General features: G+C 36.3%; 1 protein-coding gene across 2 annotated transcripts in view; it reads left to right on the plus strand.

Annotated features, from left to right (window-relative positions):
* CNTN5 (contactin 5) overlaps window positions 1-23049 on the plus strand; it is a 1137031-nt gene that overhangs the window by 1070828 nt on the left and 43154 nt on the right. For both annotated transcript variants that reach the window (XM_023644694.2, XM_070272715.1), the window contains 3 exons: window positions 4261-4410; window positions 16564-16634; window positions 18754-18988. In XM_023644694.2, the coding sequence (XP_023500462.1) occupies window positions 4261-4410; window positions 16564-16634; window positions 18754-18988 (456 nt within the window). The remainder of the gene's footprint in view (window positions 1-4260; window positions 4411-16563; window positions 16635-18753; window positions 18989-23049) is intronic.

Here is a 23049-nt window from a genome sequence, read left to right on the forward strand (position 1 = left end):
TATGGGGCTGGCCCCGTGGCGCAGCGGTTAAGCTCGCATGTTCTGCTTCTCAGCAGCATGGGGTTCGCCGGTTCGGATCCTGGGTGCGGACGTGGTACCGCTTGGCACACCAGGCGGTGGTAGGTGCCCCACATATAAAGTAGAGAAAGATGGGCACGGATGTTAGCTCAGAGCCAGGCTTCCTCAGAAAAAGAGGAGGACTGGCAGTAGTTAGCTCAGGGCTAATCTTCCTCAAAAAAATAAAATAAAATAAATAAAAAAATAATTATGGATAAAAGGATATAAATATATGTAGCCTTGGGAGGAAGGATATTTTAATATTTTATATTAATTTTGTTTTTTAACATAAAACCTGAAATAATTATGTCAAGATTAAGACAAAAATTATGCCAGTTTTGATCACACCTGGCAATTCAAACTCCCTTTTCATTCATTCATTAAAAATTTATCAAGCACCTTCCAGGTAGTGTTCTAGGCACTTAGGATCTATGCGTGAACAAAGCAAAACAAAAAGTACTACCCTTGTGGAGACTGTCTTCTCATGAGTGAGGACAAACAATAAAGAGAGAACATAATAGACAGGTAAATGATATAGTATGTTAGAAGTTACTGAATAAAAGAATAAAGACATATTACATTGTAAGGAGGATCATAAGTACTGTGGCAGAGGCGGTATATTAGACTGCTAGGGCTGCCATAACAGAATACCATAAATTCCTTGGCTTAAAAAACAGAAACTTATTTTCTCACAGTTCTGGAGGCTGAGAATTCCAAGATCTAGTTGCCAGCCAATTCAATTCTGTGCCTGGCGAGAACTCTCTTCCTGACTTGCAGGTAGCAGCGTTCTTTACTGTGGCCTCATAACAGCAGAGAGGAAGCGAGCTCTCTGGTGTCCCTTCTTATAAGGACACTAATCCTATCAGATCAGAGCCTCACGCTTAAGGCCTCATTTAACCTTAATTACTTCCTTAGAGGCCCCATCTTCAAATACAATCACACAGCAAATTAGGACTTCAACATATGAATTGGGGGGTGGGGGGCATAATTCTGTCTGTAGCAGACATGTTGCAATCTTAAATAAAGTCATCAGGATAAGCTTCATTCAGAAGGTACATTTGAGTGAACTTTTGAAGGTGTGGATTTAGCTATGCCAATAGCTAGGGGGAAGCAGCCCAGGTAGAAGGAGCAGCCAGTGCAAAGGCATTAGAAGCATTATATGCAGGAGCACTGGAAGACCAGCGAGGCCGGGGCAGAGTGTGCTTTGGGGAAAATGGTAGAAGATGAATTTGGAATGACAGGACCAAGTTATAGAGGACTTGGGCTTTCATCCTGAGAGAAATGAAGAGACATTGAAGGACAGATATTCTAAGTCTTATCTTTTAATATGTTCTTTCAAGCTATGTTGAAAATAGAATATTGGGAGAGTCACTTAAACTAGTTAGGAAGCTATTATAATTGAGAGACAGTGGTGCTTCAGGATGACGGAAGTCGAGGGGGTAAAAATAGTCAGAATTTGGAAATATTTGGAAGATAGAGCCCATACAATTTCCTGAAAACTGGATGTGAGGAGAGTAAGAGAAAAATAATTCAAGGATGACTCCAAGATTTTTGACCTGATCAACTCAAGGATAGAGTTCCTTTCAACTGACATGGAGAAGCTGGAACAGATTTGGGGTGAGAATGGAAGAGGAGTTCAATTTAGGAGACAGTTTCACACGTAGGTTAGACATACAGATGGGGATAAGTAGGCAATTGGATACATAAGTCTGGAGTTTAAGACAGAGGTTTAGGAAAAAGAGGTAAATTAGGAAATTATTGACATATAAATTACATTTAAAACTGTAAGACTGCATGTCATCACTAAGGATATAAGTATAAAGCAAAGAAGAGAACGAAAATCGAGCCCTAGGGAATCCAACAGAAAAATATTGTGAAGAAGAGGAACCAGCTAAAAGATGCAGAGAGGAAGCAATCATTTAGTTAAAAGGAAAACCAAGACAATGTGACATCATGGAAGACAAAAGAATAAAATCTATTGAGGAAAAGAGAATAATCAACTGTGTGAAATGCTGCTGAAATGTCAAGTAAGAGGAAGACTGAGAATTGATCATTGATTTTAGCAATATGGAGGTCGTTGGTGACCTTGACAATAGCAGTTTTAGTGAAATGGTAGGGAATAAAGACTGACAAGAATGGATTCAAAAGAGAATGGGAGAGAAGTTAATATAGATAACTCTTTTAAGAAGTTTTGTTGCAAAGGGAAGTGGATGTCATAATTTGCTTATAGGTTGGAGTACGACAAGAGAGAAAGAAAGGAATCTGGGATGACCCCAAGATTTATGGCTATACCTGTAAGAATGAAATTGTCATTCACTTAATAAGGAATACTCCAGAAGGACATTAGGGAGGTTGGGAAATTTAAGGTTGAGAACCCTATCCAAATAGAAAAATATAATAAGCCATTGGACATATGAGTCTGGAGTCTAGGGAAGAGGTTCATGGCTGAAAATATTGGAGTCATCAGAATATGGAGGGTATTTACACCATGAGACAGGATAAGATCACCATTGAGTAAGAAATGGAAATTAGAACAGGAGTACATCTGGAAGATGGAAAGAAACCAGCAATGGAGACGGATAAGGCATAGTCAGGTAGAAAAGAAACAGAAGTTAGATTTTGAAAAGTATTTCAAAAAGAAGAGAACAATCACCTGTGTCAAAGGATGATGATAGCTCAAGTAAGATGAGAAACAGAGGCCAGACCGTAAGGTTTTAGTGATAGGGCCCACTGGGGATCTTGGACAGGAGGAGTTATGGTAGAATGCTGGAAGTAAAAGCCTGACTGGAATAGATTCAAGAGAGAATAGAAGGAAAACAATCGGAGACAGCAAGTAATAGTATAACAACTCTCAAGAAATTTTGCTGTAAAAGAACACAAAACTGGGTGAAGGCTAGAAGGAGAGGAAATTTTGAGAGTTTGTTTTATTTTGTTTTTGGTGGGAAAAATACCTACATGCTTATGTCCTAATAGAAAATAAAATCTATGAGAGACAATTTTGCAGGGAGAAAAAAAGACAACTGAGGTGGACGGGTTACTCTTCTCTACAATATCTTAAGAGGGCACCCCTTGAGAGGGGTAAAGTTTACTCAGAAGAGATTTAGGTTTTCATTAGATTAAAAAATTAGAAAAATATTCAGAAAGGAGAATGGGTAAATAGGGGATTTTGCTAATGATGGATTATGAATGCCAAAGATCACAGTAGAAGGCTTTCAAGGAGTAGGGAGAGAGTAGAACTGGGACAGAAAAGAAAATGTGCAGAATTCAACGGGGATTAGAATAAAGGGGATGAAGAACGACCTGCATGTCTCGAGTTGCTTGAGGTGACTGAAAGAAACAGAAGTAAGTGAAATAGTGAGGTAAAGTCTGGGGGACCCAAAGCAAGTATTGGTAATCAGTACAGGTTGGGGCTAGGGAGAACTGAGTGTCTGGGGATCTCTTCTTTCCACCTTTATATTTGGCAGGCATAGCTCAGCATTTCACGAAGCAATGCACTCAACAGTGGCTTTTTTTCTCCTGCCTCACAGAATCCAAGAGTATTGCTCAGTTGCTAGTGCGGAAGAGGGGACAGAATTTTTCCAGGTCTTCATTCCATTGCTTCAAAAAATCAGCTCTGCGGTACTGTGAGATTCGTCAGGCAGCCCTCATGCTTATGCTCTGATCATTCACCTTTCACAGAGCTGGTTATTTGGTAACAGTCCCTTGATACTTGTCAAAAGAGATTTTTATGAAAAACCTGAGATGCATTTAATCACACCTTGCCATAGTAAAACTGCACTGTCACCAAATCAAGAGGCCCGGCTGCCCCACCATGCTTAAAGAAATCCAGGACTGATATAAATCCAGAGTATCTTTGCACATGGTAAGGGAGATTCTCCTCTTTCCCCGTGTCTCTTACCTGGGGCAGAGGTGTTGACAAAATGATTTTTAGTGTAGATAACAGCAAGTTATGTTATGGCAATTTATGTACAAAGATGAGATGAAAGAATTCTAACTAAAACAAACTTTGAATGTGCAAATACCTACTTCCTTAAAGACTGATTTTCATATTAGTAGTGAGACCAGAGGTGATACCATGGCCATGTATTACAAGGAAGGATGCATCAGGCTGCTGGTTCTGTCAGTGCCTGTGTTATCCTTGACTGCCATTTGTAATCATTTTCTAGTCCTCCTAATGACGTGAAATCTCCTACCTCTCCATAGTTCCAGAAATCATAACAGGGGACATGGAGTCAGCCATGGCAGTGGACCTGAACCCCTGGGTGGAATATGAATTTAGAGTGGTGGCCACCAATCCAATTGGGACTGGAGACCCAAGCACCCCATCTCGAATGATCCGCACAAATGAAGCAGGTAAGAACTTGGAAAATCAGAATTCTGTTTGGGATACCTCTAATCACTTCAAAAGCAAGTTGAATTAAATTTGATTGCTTGCTTTAGTATAATTTTCCTGATTCACTGACCTAGACATCATAAAATCATTTCCTTTAAAACAATTCCTTTATTTTATTTGTTTTTGGCTCTTTTTTCCACAAATACAAGTGTCTAGATGCTTCAATTTCCTTCCAACCCTCGCTCCCATCTTCAAGTTACCATGAAATTGAAGCAGTTAGCTGCTGCTTCTAATTATATGCTCATTCAATATAGCAAATCCATAAAATTCAGAATGGATAGGCTCACCTTCCTTTTCTCCTGTGATAACAGTTACCTCTAATTACAGTGTACTTCCTTAGAACTCTTTATGTTGCCCTTCCCCATCTAACCGGGTATAAATTATACTGGGCAAAGACAAAACGTAGTCTTTCCTTGACCTACTGCCTTCTTCAATCTATGTGTAAAATAAATACCCATCTGCTTCCTGATTTAGAAAATTACAGCATTGTTCTAGTCTTTTAGAATTAAGTTTCTCTGATAAAATGTTTCTAATGACCGCATAAGGGGAATTAACAGCTTTACTTAAAAATAAATTTTAAGTTTTCTTCCCTATCACCTGGAAGAAGCAGAATAAAGAAAGTTTTAAGTAGACCTTTGATTACCTTGGACAAAATCCTGTTGAGATGTATCTTTTGTGTTTCCATAAAATTGTATATAAAAATGTATCTAGTAAGGCACCAGCTTAGGCAAACACAAATATCAATAATGTCAATGAGAACAATCTGAAAATAATAGAGAAATGTGGGGAGAGATTGCAGATACAGGGAGGGAAAAAAGAATTTTAATGTCTTTATGCTCAATGATAACATATGAATCTCAATAATCATTAGAATATAAGTACACTGAGATTGAGGATTTTGTCTTATTTGTTCACTGTTCTATCTCTCGCACCTAGAACAGTGTCTGGTGTTGGTACTCCTGGGTCTTTGTGGAAAGATTAAAGAGAATATTTCTTTTATTTCTTTTACATGACCCCACCTACATCAGGACCTAGGTCAGAGATACATATACATAGAAGACAGAGAATTAACAATGTCTATTTTGTATTATAGTTATAAAATTGGACCAAAAATGTGATTTATGACTCCTTACAAATTAAATAGAGCTTATAATAATCAAAATAAACTATCAAGAGAGTTGCTTCTTTCTCTAAAACACACTAGGTCGTGTCCTTTAAAAAAAAGAAAGAAAGAAAGAAAGAAATCCTAAATCGTCAGTTTATTGCATTAAGTGCAAATAACCATACAAAAAAATGTTCAAATTCTTTCCATATAAAAATGAATCAGCCAAGAAAATAGAAGATAAAGTAGCCCAAATATGTTGAAAAAGATTCACTCACAGAAAATCTAACTTTTCTGCTTTTGTGATTTCACTATTACAAGTGGTTTTTCTGCTACTTTTTTGAAAGTGAGAATTTTAAATTGAACATTACTTGCCTGATTGGATTTTCATGCATTCATAAAATCAGCCATGCTTTCATTGTGTACAGGTGTTCATTAATTAAGAGCATAACAGGTTACTTGTTCCTGAATTTATATACTCACTGTGCAGATATTGAAATGACTGCCAATAATAGTACTTATGCTCACATATTTTCTAAAAAGCTTTGCCTTACTTTGCATATTGCTAATTGTGTTTAAACAAAGGCAAAGATTACTGCCTAATTCACAGGCTTTCTATAAATATTCATTTCCAAAATAAATAACCTGTTTGGGATGAATAATCCTTTTAGACTTTTTATAGTATAAATCTCCTTGTGCTATTAAAAAAGCATTTTAGCAAAAACACTTTCACTTTTCATGCTAAATTGTATTCAAATGATGCATTTTAAAAGACTTTTCCTTCGTCTATTTCTGCAGCTAGCTCAAACATATAGTGACTGTCTCTCCGTTTTATCATGAGTTCTATATAGATGACATACTTTAGTCCATTAAAATCTTATGGAAGAGAAGAGAAGTAGCATGAAAAATGCATGAAATCCTCTCTTTTGAAAGTGAGTTGAGGAAGGCTTGTACTGCCTACTTTATGTTTCTTGTGCTTTGGTACCACACAGGGCTAGAGCTACTAATGGTGTTGAACCAAGTGTTGAGTTTTGTGCCTGTTTTGTCAGGCAGCACAGATTAAAAGGGACACCAATATCCTGAGACGTCCTCTCAAGTGACACACTCTGCCTCTATTAAGTACATGTCCTGTATTTTAAAAAGTGATGCTGTTCTAATGGACACAGTAAACTTTGAAAATCAATGGAGCTGCTTGGAAGAGAAAAGGTCTCACATTTGGGATATTGAGTTAAAAGTTTTACATCCCTTTAAAATTCTCCTATTTACCAGAATATTCTAAATCCCAAAGCAGCTTTGCTAAAGTATTTTTACCTTAGAATTGCCCCATTCCCACACACCAAAAAAAGTTAATTTTTCTTTGCAATTTCCTCTAAGGTATATTTTTAATTTTCCTCAAGGGGATATTTTAAATTTTCCAGTTATCAAAATGCTCTTAGTGGTCAATAAATATAAGATAAATTGGTTCAGTCTGAATTCTTATTATTAGGATGTCAAAATAGTAATACAAATATATATTTTTACTTTAATGTATATTTATATTTACTTATTTTTTGTTTGTTTATTTTCTTATACATTTTAGTTGGATAGCTGGACAGGGAAATAGAGATACCTCTGTGTTTAATTTTGGAAATGTCTTACATCATCAAACCAGTATATAAATTTGGGTTTAAAAATGGAAATACTTTCTCTGTCATTTAAAAACATGACACTGAAGAAAGAGAATCACATTTTAGGAAATGAATTTGATATATACACTATGGCAGAAACTGAAAAATATTGTTAAATTAAAAATAAATTAAATTATAGTAAAAATATTGGAAATGAATACAGCAACATCAATTCTCACTTAATTGGTTTAATATTCTGTAAGTTACATATTTATAACAGCAATTGTTGAAAGATAAGTGAAAAGGAGGGAAGATAGAGTTAACTCTATAACCTGTAATTTAGAAAGGTTTGGTATTCTCTGTAGTATAAAATTTCTATTATTATCAAAGCTCTTAGTATAAATCTAAATGTTTGCAGTTTATTTCAAATTATGATGAATTATAAAAATTAAATAATAAAATTATTATCTATATAAACAAAGGTTCTACCTTCTATCTCTAATTAAGAGATTGAGTTTGGGAGTTAGGCAGATCTGGATTAATGTTCTTCTCTGCCACTCACTATCAGTGAACATAGGTAAAATAGATATATTGTTTCAAGGCTCAATTTTCTCACTTATGAAATGGGCCTAATATCAATACCTGCTCCTTTGGATCATTGTATTAAATAGGATAATGCATGTAAAAGCTTAGCATAGTGCCTGGTACATGGTAAATGCTTAATATTAGCCATTTATTATTATTATCATTAATTTGAATGAGTTATTACTTTATTAATTTGAAATGTAAACAATGGTAATCACACATAGTTACTTTTTTCATATTGCAGAAATGTTTTCAGGTTAAACATAGGTTTGTCCATATAGTTGGAGCATCCGGTCTCTTGGCTTACATCTGGCTCCCCCAAAATGCTCTCGCAGTGAGAAGTCTGTGCTGCAGAGTGTACCATCAAGCCCTGCTGTTCATCCCACCTGGACTGCCTGGGAGTCAAGAGAACCTTCCAGAGCACAGTGCACTGCACAGAGCTCACCTCTCTCTAAGTCCCCTTTTCCTTCCGTGTCTAGTCTTTCCATGCTGTTTTTCTTATCTAGCGAAGTTGGAGCCTATAAGTGGATTGGGATATTGTCCCAACATCTAGCCATTTTCTTTCACTCTTATAGAATAGATAAGGCAAAAGGAGTGGAGAAAAAGAAGTGTCAAGTGAGAGACTATGCTTAAAAGAATTTGTTCCACATTCAAACAGCTTTCCCATTGCTTTGTACATTGTATTCTGTGCTGCCATTCTCTTTTGACTCTGAGATGAGAAATGTCACACCGATATTTCTGGCCACACAAGGAAAAATAATTTCTCTACATTTAAGAGGTTAATGCTCAACCATATAAGTATGAGTATCAAGTAGACAATCAGATGAAAGTCTTTCCTAGCCTTAGCACTTTCTGGGCTATATCACAGTTAGGTAACTGGTTTACTAAACAGACTGAACTCTGTAGACTTTAAACATAATGTAGTTTTTCCTCTCACCATTGTTCTCCAATATGCTCCATCTGATCTCTGGCTTCAGCCCCAACTATAACCAAGGCATTTTTAGGTACTAGGGCAGTCTCATTCTCAGGTACTAAAAAATTCCATTTTGAGCCAGCCCTGATGGTCTAGTGGTTAAAGTTCAGCATGCTCTGCTTTGGCAGCCCGGGTTCTGTTCCAGGGCACAGAACCACACCACTCGTCTGTCAGCCACACTGTGACAGCAGTTCAGATAAAAGAACTAGAAGGACTTACAACTAAATATACAACTATGTACTGGGGCTTTGGGGAGGGGAAAAAAAACAGAGAGAAAGGAAGATTGGCAACAGATGTTAGTTTAGGGCAAATCTTTTCCAGCAAAAAAAAAGAAAGAAAAATGATGCAAATGGCTTCTTTAAAAAAAAAAATTCCATTTTCATTTAAACAAAAGCTTTAATCTCACTCCCAATTCCATGTTTCTTTTCGTCCATCCCAGCACAGGCTAGACCCAAGGGCTATGATCTGTCTTTTCTTTCTTCTTTCCACTTCTGTCCCTCATTTTCCAATTGCTACCCTGGGCACCTCCCAGGTCAGACAAGAAGAAGAGGGAAAACTACCTCAGTGCTGCAATCTGTGGTTCTCACATGGGTGTTGAGTGCTCCATGTGTTGGCCTTTGTCCACAGGCTGTTTCTTTCATTTGTGGAGTGCATTGGGTTCTTTGGAGACTCTCCTATCCCCTAGCAGGTAGCCTTATTGGGTATGATCCCAACACGACTTTTCACACATACCTCCCATAGTGTCCACTTGGCCTACAGTAATCATTTCACATTCTAGTCCTGTCAAACTCTAGAAATATAGAGTGTTCTCAAGAACTGTGCTTGTCGCTGCTCTGGTGGCATAGTGTGGGCTTGGGCCATTGTACAAAATTCTGAAGCTCAGCAGCTTGTGAGCTTCAAATGTGAGACATAAGCATCTGTACTTTCTGCAACAGTTGTTTTCTCCCCCTCTCACTCAGCTTGAGAGGAAAATGACACTCTCACTTCTCTTCTATTGACAGCTGGAGGTGGAGGGAGATGCCACAGCACATCCATCTACTAAGCTGACAACCTTCCTCCAAACGTTCCTTGTGCTAAAATCCTATGTATATAGGATGAAGGGGATAATGGGAAAGCGTCATGAAGGGTCTATTTTTTAGCAATTCTGTGGTTTTGTTTAGCCAACCTCACTTTAGCATTTGAGTTACATGAGATCCATCTGAAGTCCAGGAAAGACTCATTAATTACAATTTCTTTAGTTGTACATCATCTTCCTACTTCTGAAAGGATCTAGTTTTGTTCATACTTTTATCTTCACGGTTCTTGTCCATGATAATTACTTAAGAAATTTCATTGAGTTTAAAAGTTATGGAAGGAACACAATAAAATACTATTGCAATATAAGATGAGGCTGAATTTGTTTTTTCTGTGTGTATGTGGATTGGCCTCGTATATGGCATTTAATGAGGCTTTGAAGGCCAGACCAAATAGGACTTAGCCAGAATTATTTATAGGAGGCAATTAGAAAACTACAGTTGTCAGGTACTGATGTGTGCAGAGAAAAAACAAAGGCTTTGGAGTTTTTATACGTCTCCTCCAGTCAATGTTTCTAAGAAAATATTATATAGAAAATATAAAGCATTCAGCTGAAATAATTGGGAAATTCTAAAAGAAAATACTATTAAATGAACATTATAGCTTTCTTCAACCCAGTGAGTAATTTAATTATATTAAATAAAAGAAATGGTTCTCAGTAACATTAAGAGAAGGCAAAAATTATGGCAAGCAACAGACCTCTAAGACCAAATCTCGATAATTAAGAAAAAAGAAAATAACAGCATGGCTCATATAGCAGACAGTAGTTTTAAATCATGAAACCACTTTGGTCCAGGAAGTCTTTTCTACAAAATACATATAAGATATAGATCTTTAGTTTCCAAGGCACTTTGCAAGCAAAGACGGTAATTTTAACAAATGTCTTTCTAAAAGAAACCTGGCTAATTGTCAGGCATGTCCTTTTCCGATAAATAGCAAAGTGATGGAAGAACAGAAGACTGAAGCGTGAAAGATAAATGGACAATGAGAGGTTATCAACTCAGGACTAAATGTGAGACGCTCAAGTTAAACTTTTCTTATCGTCCTAGTCCGCATAATACCCTGCACCAGTCATAAATCATGAACTACTTCCCAGGCCTTGTGCTAAGCACTTGTCATTCATTGCATCATTGAATTCTCATATCAACCCTCTAAAGCAAGGAGTGTTTACCTGCATTTTGCAGATGAGAAAATAAAATTAGAGAGTTTTAAAAACTTGCACAAGGTCACCTCGTAAGTCAGTGACAGAGCTGGAATTCTAACCCGGCTCTCAGACCAAAGATGATGCTTCCCGAGTTATTATCTTCCTCCACTGCTCCCTTCTTTCTCTTGCCTTTTCCTTGTCCTCTTTTTACCACATGCATCAACAAATCTCATTCAAAGATTATTTTACCCATCTTCTGCTTCTGCTTCCTTGTGGACCTGTATAAATAAGTTAAGAGAATAGGAGTTGAGGTAAACACCATTTATTGCACGTACTTGCCTTCTGAGTTCTTGACTGTTGCCATTCATTAGAAGGATCATAAATCAGAGAAATCTCATATTTCTTAAAATATCCTAGCAAGCTTTTTTGCAAATCTAAAATAGTGTATTGCCTAGATTTCTAAATTAAAACAAGCTGAGCTAAAACTGAAAGCATAATCCCCATGGTACAATCAAAACAATATTACCCAGATTTCCGAAAGGATAGTCTATTTCAAATCACATGTGTACAGATTTATGCAGAACTTTTAGTGTTCATCATAGAAGCCTTCATTGCTTTCTCTTTTTCAAATTTAAGTAGATAATAACATTGTTTTTAGTTCTGTTGAGTGGATTTTGACTCCTGGCGACCCTGTGGACAGCAAAGCAAAACCCTGCCGGGTCTTTTTGCGCCAACGTCGCCCCTTCAGACGCTTATATCAGACCATGCTCTGGTAGCCAGATCCTTCTCCCTAGTCTGTCTTAGTCTGGAAGCTCCACTGAAAGCTGTCCACCATGGGTGACCCTGCTAGTATTTGGAATACTGGATAGTATAACTTTCAGCATCACAGCAACATGCAGCCGCCACACCATGGCAAACAACAGACAGTGGTGTTGTTCCCTTACTGGGACACGAACCTAGGTTGCAGAGGTGAGGGTGCCGAATCTTAACCGCTAGATCACCAGGGCTGGCTAGATAATAACATGAGGAAATAATTATAAATGATAGTTTCAAGCATTGTAATAGAAAATTATGAAAATAGCTTAAAAGGTAGGAACTATTATTGTCTCCATGAGGCAACTGAAAGACAAAGATGTTAAGAAATATTTCAGCCAGCCAGCAGGAATAATAGAGCTGGGATTCGAGCCTAGGTGTTTTTCACTTCCACAAGAACATTTACACCATCTGTGCACACCACCTTACCTATCCTTTTGGAAGAAATAAAAGCACTATTTGAACTCTTTAGGAAACACCACTGGTATTTTTTATTTTTGAAACTCTTTAAATTTAACTCTTTGTGTAAAGTGAGTTTAAATGATAATCAGTTAACTGATATTATTTGTGTGTTACATACTTCAATTCAGCTTGGAAAAAAATGTTTTTTAAATTTTCCTCTGACTCCCACTTTTATTGTATAAGCAACTTTCCTTCCTTCTTTCCATTCTTCCTCACCTTTCTTTCCAAATCCACTGCTGGATTACCATTAAGCTCCAAAATTACATGGCCTCTCCTATGTCTCTAATAAACTGTATTATTTAGTGAGCCATGTAAACATCTACTGTAATAGATATTGGAAATTTTGGGGGTAAAACAGACAGATTGGTAAATGATTTCATTCTGCCTTCTTTTGTTTGATTGAACACTAAGGAATGTTCTTAGTGTGACTGACTTTACTCAACCTACTACACGTAAAGTTCTTTGAAATTCATGCTTAAATTCATGCATGCGTAAACTAAGGTAGTACACTATATTTTGGTCACTCTGAATGTTTACAACATTTCCAATGTATAACGTGAAAAGACACAATAGTCTACATTTCAACAAGCCAGATAAGGCCTAAAACAGCTATGCATTTGCAGCTTATGGGAAAAGTATTAATTACATTATCTGTTCAGGAAAGAGCATTGCTTAGAAAGAAATTGAGAAGAATTAGAGTTTACCCCATTAACCATGCATGTAAACTTGATTCTCTAAGCTAATAAACTCATGACATTTATCAGTAGCCAATTGAGGGGAAAAAAGAGTCTGACTGCTTAATTCTAAATCAGGTTTTCATTAATTATACTGAAAATATATTTGGTTTTTAAGTAAATGTGTATTTCTCCGAACTCAGTGAAAGCATTTATTAGATGTTTGATTACACTAATTTTATGCTTCTAACGAGAATTATAGAACTTTTACACCAGAAAGGCTCTGAAAGATTAAGTCAAATCCCTACATATCATGAATATGTTTTTTAATATATAAAAAGATATAATTAAAATCAGTGGACTCCGAAGTGTTGACTGCAGAGGTAATAATTGTGTGCCACCAACTTGAAAAGGAAATGAATAAGCATGGCTTACACTAATCATCTTAGGAAATTTAAGCCAATTGAAATCAGAGTATCCAGTTCAAACACTGTGATCCTGGCAACAAAACACAATGCCTGAGCTGTGGCTATTAAAGCCTGAAGTTTTCTTTTTTGTTTGTTTGTTTTTCCAGTTTTATTGAGATACAACTGACACATAACATTGTATTAGTTTAAGGTGTGCAACATAATGATTTGATGTATGTATCTATTGCAAAATGATTGCCATTAAGTTCAGTTATCCATCATCTCACATAGTTACAATTATTTTCCCTAGTAATGAGGACTTTTAAATCTACTCTCTCAGTAACTTTCAAATATACAATACAGTATTGTTAACTACAGTCACCATGCTGTACATTAGATCCTCAGAAATAAGATATATTTACCTTTGTACCTTTTGACCATTTTTACTCATTTCCCCCAACCCCCATCCTCCAACTCTGGCAACCACCAATCTGTTATATGTTTCTATGAATTCCTTTTTTTAGATCCCACATATAAGTGAGATCATAGAGTATTTGTCTTTGTCTGGTGGGTATTTCACTTAACATAATGCCCTCAAGTTTCATCCATGTTGTCACAAATGGCAGAATTTTCCTCTTTTTTTTTTGACTGAATAATATTCCATTGTACTTGTGTATCTATCTATTCTTCCATCAATGGATGAATTGTTTCCGTGTCTTTAAAGCCTTAAGTTTTCCATTAGTAGTTATTATTATATTTGTAAAACTTTATTTAAGAATGGTTGGTGCTTATACACATATACTATTAAAACACAATGAACTGTAATATCTATTTGTGTGTTACTTATTATGCACTAAAATTGGAGGTAGGGTGAGAAAAGGAGGAACTTATTTCTTTATATTATGTTGAATATGAGCTGTCTTCTCTTGAAAAGAAAGTAGCAACAAAAGGAAAACTTAAAGACTGATTTCAAATAATAAAAGAAATTTTACAGAATCTGGGTCATTTATGGATAATTCAACATGGAAATTATCCACATAGAAACAAATCAAATCATAGAAAGTCTGTTTTACTTTCTTGGTTCCTCAAAGTGGAAATTTTCACTCAATTTTTAACTCAAAAAGTCAAAACTTTTGAAAAATCTAAATATGTTTTCTGAAAAATAAGAGCATTAATGGACTATGGAACAATACTATCAAAGCTTCAGAAGGAAGATTTGACTTCAAATAGTCACTTGTACTTTATTCTACTCATCTTTTAAATGACCCTCAAGAGATGCTCACTAGAGAGCCTACAGCCTGCTCTCCAACTCTAAGCTAGAGGTTCCAAGCATTCTCTTTCTAGATGATGTTGAAGGCTGCATAAAATAGAAAAGGATCTTCAATACATATTGTTTCTGCAAAATCTATGATCATAGAGTATCCTCAAAGAAGAGGATTCAAAATCCTAAATTTAGGGTATGAACTTAGTAATTCCAATGTAATAGAAGAAGTACGTGGCTCTGGTAGATACTACTCATAATGTTATTTAACTGTTAGTTGTCAGAGATGAATGTGAAGCTTGTGTGTGTGTGTGTACACTTTTTTTTTTTACAAACAAATGGTACTAAGAGAAGTCATTGTGGCATAATATCAATAAATTAACTTGCTTCCACTATTTTTTTGGTCATGCATTGATGATCATAATATTTAGAACTCTGCCTTTAGCCACTGGGAGAATATCTGGAACCTTATATCCCTACCCTTTTACACACAGTTAAATCAGCTCCCCTCCTATGTATCTTACTCACACCATAGACCACAAAGTTAATTTAGAACTGATACCATATAACAGTGGTTTTGAGACATGATGTTAAGACATACTGGTATGTTGCAGCTCATTATATGTAGAATAACTGTGACTATTAATAAAAAACTCAAGTTAATAAATAATTTTCTTCCTATTCTTATAAATGAGGATATATTCAGAGTTATTGCTCCAATCCCCTCATTTTTTCTCAGTTGACTTCCTTGTAATTTCTTGAATGAGAGACAAATGGGTAGCCAATTCCATGTATTTCTAGGAAGTTCATGAGAGTGAACTCTACATATGAATAATCTTTAGTATGCATGTAGCTGTGAAAGAAGAAAGATTGGTAGCTAGTGCTGTATATATCATTCTGCATGTTCACGAGCAAGACAAGAACTCATGTTCATGGAGAAAAGTGTGCAAGGATGCTGAAATTTGGGCCCAGGCAAATAAAGGTGACTTATTTCAATGGAGCCAATTATATATTCACAGACTTTTCTCTCCCACCTCCCTGGTCCAAGGAGAATTTTTTTTTTTTCCTTTCTAGTGGAATATAAATTCTGCATCAGTTTTCCCGGTATATAAAATATCGTGTGAATATCTACCAGTAATTAATAGTCTTTCATCTAAGTAGGTAATATATGAGAGTGAATTTATTGTTTATGAGTATATCAATATCGTTTAAAAACTGTATGCTGGGATATAAAGGCATGCTGAAGTGTAAAATTGCTAATACAAGCTCATAGACTGGAAAATGATTTCTTTTAATAGTTTTCTTCATTTAACAGTTATTCATTTGAAAATGTTCCCTTTCAGCTACAGATTTTGTGGTTTAGTGCAGTGAAGGGGAAATTTATTCCTTTGACACATTTATTCTTTTGATAGTTATTCATTTGAAAAAGTTTCACTGGGTGCCTATATATTTTGCAGTTTGAAGAGAGATTCATTCTTGATAGTTTTCTTAAGGTTTATTTATTCATTTAGGTTCTCATTCCATGGAACTGTTGCTAAGATTTCTCTAAACTGGAACTTCCTGGGGGTTCTGGTAAAGCAGGAATGCCAGTGTCAACCTGGAGATTTCCCAGGGGCTTTGCAAGCCCTGAGAACATGGAAAAGAGTCACATCATTAAAAAGATGGAGACAATTTGCGGGACAAAATTTAACTGACCAATAGTAGATATCCTTAGCTATAGTGTTAATTATGATTTAGACGTTACTATCCCAGCGCACTTACAGGAAGACTAGTTTGGTCATGCAGTATGTGACCATGAAAAATATATATCAAATTCTCCCACACAGATTTAAAAGTAGAATATCTGTCACAAACATTTTGTCTTAATATTGAATATGACCGCTCTAACTTCAAACAAACTTTGATTTGTTTATTGCAGGATTTTACCCAACCTGAGTAGGGTTATGATGTGAGGACACTTCAATTACACATCTGCTTATTGTCCTCACTCTTGGCCCATTTTTATCCACAGTTCCAAAGACAGCACCCACCAATGTAAGTGGAAGAAGTGGAAGAAGGCATGAGTTAGTCATCGCCTGGGAGGTAAGAAAACCTTTAATCAGATGGCAGAACTTGTTGTTTCCATAGAAAATAAGATATTTATTTATCTTATTTATAACACATTTAGTATCTGTGCTTGGAACAGAGAGATTGAGTAATTTCTGTTTAAAGGAGATTAAGAAACACTTTGAGATGCATTACTCAGATAAATACTGCAAACAGGAACCTTTCTCATCTTCATACCAGGCCCCAGTTGACTTTTCTCCAAGTCGAAGATATTTCTTCCTGTCATATAGGCTGTCTCAGAATAAAATTTGAATAATTAAAACCCATCCTCTCACAAATTATTTCAGATTCTTTTTGGCTTAGTTTGATATTTTATTATTTCACAATTAAGTAGCACCTTTGACTTATCTGGAGGCTAAAGCCACTGGGGAGGAAGGAATTGACCAACTGACCACCACTGAATCTGTGACATACTGCCTGGGTTATCTAACCTAGCTCTGACAACAGTCATATTAGTGGGGTTAATTTTCCCTGTTTTACAAATAGTGACATTGAGACACAGTTTAAGCACTTTTCCTGATAAGCAGAAGAATTGGAACTTTGACTGCAAAACTTGTGTTCTTTTGTCTCCCTAACCATATGATCTCCAAAGTTTCTTCTGTCAAAGGAAACGGGTGGAGGGAGAGGGTGTGTGATGGGTGTATTTAATTTCTATGAAGCCACTTTCTTTTTTTGATGTTAAATTACCTTAACATCAAATATAGCTATGTAGCCCACAGAATTATATCATAGAATAAGGAAATGAAAATGTCTATGGGAGAAAACTGAACAAATCCCTAACAGTCTCTAAGAGCAAAGATAAAGTGTACAGAAAAACTTCTTTTCCCAGTAAGGAATTTTCCATGAACACATCCTCTGTCTTGTTCTTCTGTCCATTCCTGTCTTCTTCAATAAAACATTACATCTTGTTTTTGATTTTTGCCGAGGTGTTAACTTCCCAATACCTGACCTTCACTGAGATCAGATCTCTTTAAATGGAGTTGCCTTTCTTATCAGCTGTGTGTCTTAGTCACCTCAGGCCGCTATAACAAAAATACCATAAACTGGGTGGCTTATAAATGACAGAAATTTATTTCTCACAGTTCTAGAGGCTGGAAGGCTAAGATCAAGGTCCTGGCGATTCGGGTCTGGTGAGGGCCTGTTTCCTGCTTCACAGATGGCCATCTTCGCCCGCAGCAGAGGGGCGGGAGAGCTCTCTGGAGTCTCTTTTATAAGGACATTAATCTCATTCATGAGGGCTCTGCCCTCATAACCAAATTGCCTACCAAAGGCCCGTCTCCTAATACCATCACATTGGGGTTAGGATTTCACCACATGAACTTGGGTGGGATACAAACGTTCAGTCTACAGGACTTCGATATAATAGGTTTTGTCTCTTTTCCTCCACTCAATATACAGTTTTTCCTCAAATCAAAACTCAAAAGAAAGAAAATTAACAAATATTTATTGGGTATCTACTATGCATCGAGCACTGTGCTAGTCAGTAACTGGTCAATCACAATCACTTGTTCTGTGTGCAATTGATGCCCATTTAACAGATTTAAATGTAAGCCATATAATACAAGAAGTTTCTTGAATAAATACTATATTACCATATTTTCATGTTGGTAAAGCACAAAAGCAACTGAAAAAGATCATGGAGGAGTGGTCTTACATTACCATTTCGTAGATTTTCTTTGCAAAGGGCTCTGCAGAGCATTATCAGTGACAAGATTTTCCTGACCACCAGACCATATGACAGTTTTCCCCAAGATGTTCAATTCTGGTGTGGAATCCAAGGACCTTTGTTTCATATGCATGGCTAATTGGAGCAAAGTCGTTTCACTTCAAGGAGTTTTCTAATACTCTTGATACTTTTCTTAAATACAAACTGATATCATTTTACTTTTAATCTTTGACCTTTTAAATCTTTTTAAGTTTCCAAAGACTGCCAAGTTGATTGTGCTATGTTGGCTTTTAATGTGTTGGAAATTCTAAGATTTGAGAGTCTCCTTTTCTCTAGTTATCCATAATTTTCAAAAATTTAAAGATTTGGAAGAAGTGCTTTTTTTAATCCGTTATTTTTCTGATAATTAATTGCGTTTTTCTTCTTTAGCCAGTATCTGAAGAGTTTCAGAATGGAGAAGGCTTTGGCTATATTGTGGCTTTCAGGCCCAATGGAACACGTGGCTGGAAGGAAAAAATGGTGACATCCTCTGAGGCTTCAAAATTCATTTATCGAGATGAAAGCGTCCCTCCTCTTACTCCCTTTGAAGTGAAGGTTGGCGTTTACAACAATAAAGGGGATGGACCTTTTAGTCAGATCGTGGTCATCTGTTCAGCTGAAGGAGGTCAGTTTCTTTATCCCTATTATTTTTATTCAATATTTTAACATTTTACTTAATTGTTATATGAATGACATATTATTGAATAATGAGACATTATTGTCTTTGTTATATGAATGAGACATATATTAGAAAATACAGGTAGCCAAAAGAGAAAATAGAACTCACCCACAGTCCCACTATGTCTTTTAGATGCATTTTTCCAAATAATTTTTTTATTTAAAAAATTGACCCTTCCATATATGTTGCTTTATGTTCTTGACTCCCTAACAATATATGCAAGTATTTTTTCAGTGATAATAATACTAGTAATGCCTATAGTGTATTCTATTCTCTAGATAGAAAGTTAACCAACCCTTTTTGGTTTGATATCCAATAATTTTATATTTTAACCCAGTAAATTTAAATTTATGTGAAATAAATTTAAGTAAAAACTCCATTTACATGACCAATAAATATTTATTTTTAACCTCATGCACTAAACATCGTACTGAAAAGTAAGTATTTGACAGGGCTTTCTTTTGGAAGCTTTTCACACATAACATCATGAAATCCTTAAGACAATTTTGTCTAATAGGCATTATTAGCCTCACTGTAGAGAAAGAGAAATAAAAGTTCAGAAAAGTTAAGGAACTTGCTAAAGGTTACACAACTTATAATTGAGAGTTAAATCCAGGTTCTAATTATTAAATCCTTGATTCTTTTTAATAGCATGCTGTCTTCATATGCATACTTATTTAAGTCTCATACGAGACTTATTTAAGTCTCAATATAAAACAACTAGGGAGCCAGCATTGATTGCTTAGTGGTTAAAGTTTGGCACATTCCACTGAGGTGGCCTGGGCGTGGAACCGCGCTGCTCGTCTGTCAGTAACCATGCTGTGGCAGTGGCTCATATAGAAGAACTAGAAGGATTTACAACTAGAATATACAACTAAGTACTGAGGCTTTGGGGAAGAAAAAAAAAACTACCAAGTAGGCAGAACCTAGTAAGCAGTATACCATTTTACAGATGAGTAAACTGTAAAGCTGTGACTTATTCATGCTTACAGTAAATCAGTGGTAGTGTTGAAGTGCAAACTCAGCTTCCTACATCAAAATCCCTGGTTCTTTCAAATTTTAATATAAAAATGCAATTTCCTGAGTGAGAGAAAGCATGATAGATCTAACTCTGAAAGTTAGCTTTTCCTCTTAGTCCTGCTTCTACTCAAGTGCAGACTTTTGATTGGCCCTGCTAACAAAACCATGCCTTGCAGTCCCTAAATCTGACAGATGACTGAGAAAATGTTCCACCAAAGACAGGACTCATTTGACTTCCCAAATAAGCATTGTCAATATAAACTGACCCTTTTACTTCCTTTGTGCCCACATGTGTGACTTGAATAACTGGAGAGAATCATTCATCTTTTGGGTACTGTGAGTCTCATGGGGGGAGATAAATAATGTCATTTGCATATTGAAGCACAAAGGTAGTATTTGATTTATGTAAGATGCAGTTTTTCAACACGTTGCCTTGTATTTTTATAATATAGAGCCAAATTTTGAAGCAGAAGCAGAAAGTTTATCCTAGTATAAGAATGAGCAGGAAGGAGTCCCCCCCCCAGTGGCATGGAGTTTAAGTTTGTGCATTCCACTTCAGCTGCCAGGGGTTCATGGGTTTGGACCCTGGGCGTGGACCTACACACCCATTCATCAAGCCATGCTGTAGTGGCATCCTACATACAAAATAGAGGAAGATTGGCATAGATGTTAGCTCAGTGACAATCTTCCTGATGCAAAAAGAGGAAGATTGGCAACAGTTTGCTCAGGACCAATCTTCCTCACCAAAAAAAAAAAAAAAAGAAAGAAAGAAAGAAAGAAAAGATAAAGAATGACCAGGAAAGTGAAGAATCAACTAATAAAAAGGAGTCATAGTTGTTCTGATAAGGTATTCATGAACTTAGCATCTCAAGTTTCTGATGTGTTTTCAGATATAACCAGAGTACCGTATTACTTATGTTAATCCTTCAACCAAATATGAGGGTAGAATCTCAAGCCCCAATCTACTGTTCAGGAAACTAAGGCTCAGAGAGGTTAAGTAACATGCTTAAATTCATTCCAGTATATGCCAGAGTTGTAAGTAACTATAGTGGGTGACAGAGCTGGGATTTGAATCCAGGTCTATAGGACTACAAAGTTCATGCTTTTAATCCATATCTTATACTGTCTCATCAGGAATGTATATAATAATAATATTTTGTTATTGTATTATATTATTGTATATAATAACAATACTTTTTATTATTTGTTTCTCCAAAAAGCTATTTTGAAGTATATGTTTTATTCAAGATGTGCATATTCTTGTTGCTTTAAAATTTCTTCAACTTAATTCTCAAGCACAGAGCCCCAAAGGTCACAAGAGATGAACTGGAGAGGTTTGTGAACATGCTTTGTGTGGTAATACCAGGACTGCCTTTAAGAAATCCAGATTTGCATGTTCTTTGTCAACCTTTGCTTTGAAATTAAATTACAGCAACCACCATGGGTTGTTTATACTGTTTCCTTAGACTTGAAATGGCTTGCCTTTGGAGATTTCTCTTTCAAGCTAGATAGGAAATATGCATATTTTCTTTCAAAGACACAGAGCTTGTTGCTGTAACATATTTCATAGTAACACTTCATTTATTTTAGTAGGCTGAAATATGAGAGATAACAAGCAAATTAAAACTGGACAGAGTCTGCCTTTGTTCTGACAGCAAAACTCAAATGCATATTTGTCATTGGCTCACTAATTAAATTTACTAATTTGGAGCTTTATGTGTAAATATGAGTAAAGTTTAGCATATTAAATTGTGTCAACTAGGAAAAGCTGGACAATGGAAAGGAAGAGCATTTGCTGGAGTGAGCAGAGCGTGAGTTCCAACCTGCTCACATGAACTGTAAGATCTTGGGCAGTTTATTTACTTCTCTGACCCTTACCTTCCGCCACTTTAAAAATAAAAGTCTAGATACATAGACTAAATAAACAGTCTAAATAAAAACTAGAACGTCTCCGGAAGCCATTAAAAATCTAAAACTGAAATTTTGTCAATTTATTCTATATTCTGAAATAGTCTTTTAAAGTTTAATTGTTCCAGAATAGGCAGGAATAATACATCAACTTTTGCTATATAATCAAAAGAGGGAAATCAACATCCCTTTTTAGTCACTTGGCAAATTGCTTTACTTGAAAAGGAGTGAACATTTTCAAGATTGAATCATTTTTAAAAAGAGTCAAGGCCGGAGCCAGCCCGGTGGCATAGCGGTTAAGTATGCACGTTCCACTTTGGTGGCCCGGGGTTCACCGGTTCAGATCCCTGGTGCAGACATGAAACCACTAGGCAAGCCATGCTCCTAGCAGGCATCCAACATATAAAGTAGAGGAAGATGGGCATGGATGTTAGCTCAGGGCCAGTCTTTCTCAGCAAAAAGAGGAGGATTGGCAGCAGATGTTAGTTCAGGGCTAATCTTCCTCAAAAAAAAAAAAAAAGAGTCAAGGCCTGTAATAAGCTGATAAAATACTATATTGTACTCACATCAGTTCAGGTTCCTCTCCTCTATGCCCGTGGACATTCCTACAGATTCACATTGTGTGTTTATCATCAGACCCTTGTCCAAAGCCCAACTGATCCGACTGAGACTGTCTTTCTCCATAAGATAAATTCCATTTCTTTGTTCTTCCATTAACCTAGTCCACCTGTTTACTGTCTCAAAAATCCCTCTGTATTCTTAGATAAAATAATGAACCAGAGGAGTGGGGCTGGCTTTCTATCTTTATTTGCGGGCCCAGTTCTTCCTCTTCATATCAAAAATACTAGCTATATACCTAGAGTACCATGGAGAAGCCATCTTTTCACAGCTGACACGAAGCCATGAAGGAAAACATGCCAGATGCTGTATCAAATGCAGGCACCAGAATCCATGTTGTTTGGAGGGCAGGACACACAAAGACTCTAAGGCCCCCCTTCCAGTACTACTTCTCATTTCCCACTGGCACATGCATGGTGCTGACATTCACATCCACAACACACTTCCATGAGTGCTTATGT

Source organism: Equus caballus, chromosome 7 (assembly GCF_041296265.1).
Source record: "Equus caballus isolate H_3958 breed thoroughbred chromosome 7, TB-T2T, whole genome shotgun sequence".
In the NCBI taxonomy this organism is placed as follows: domain Eukaryota; kingdom Metazoa; phylum Chordata; class Mammalia; order Perissodactyla; family Equidae; genus Equus; species Equus caballus.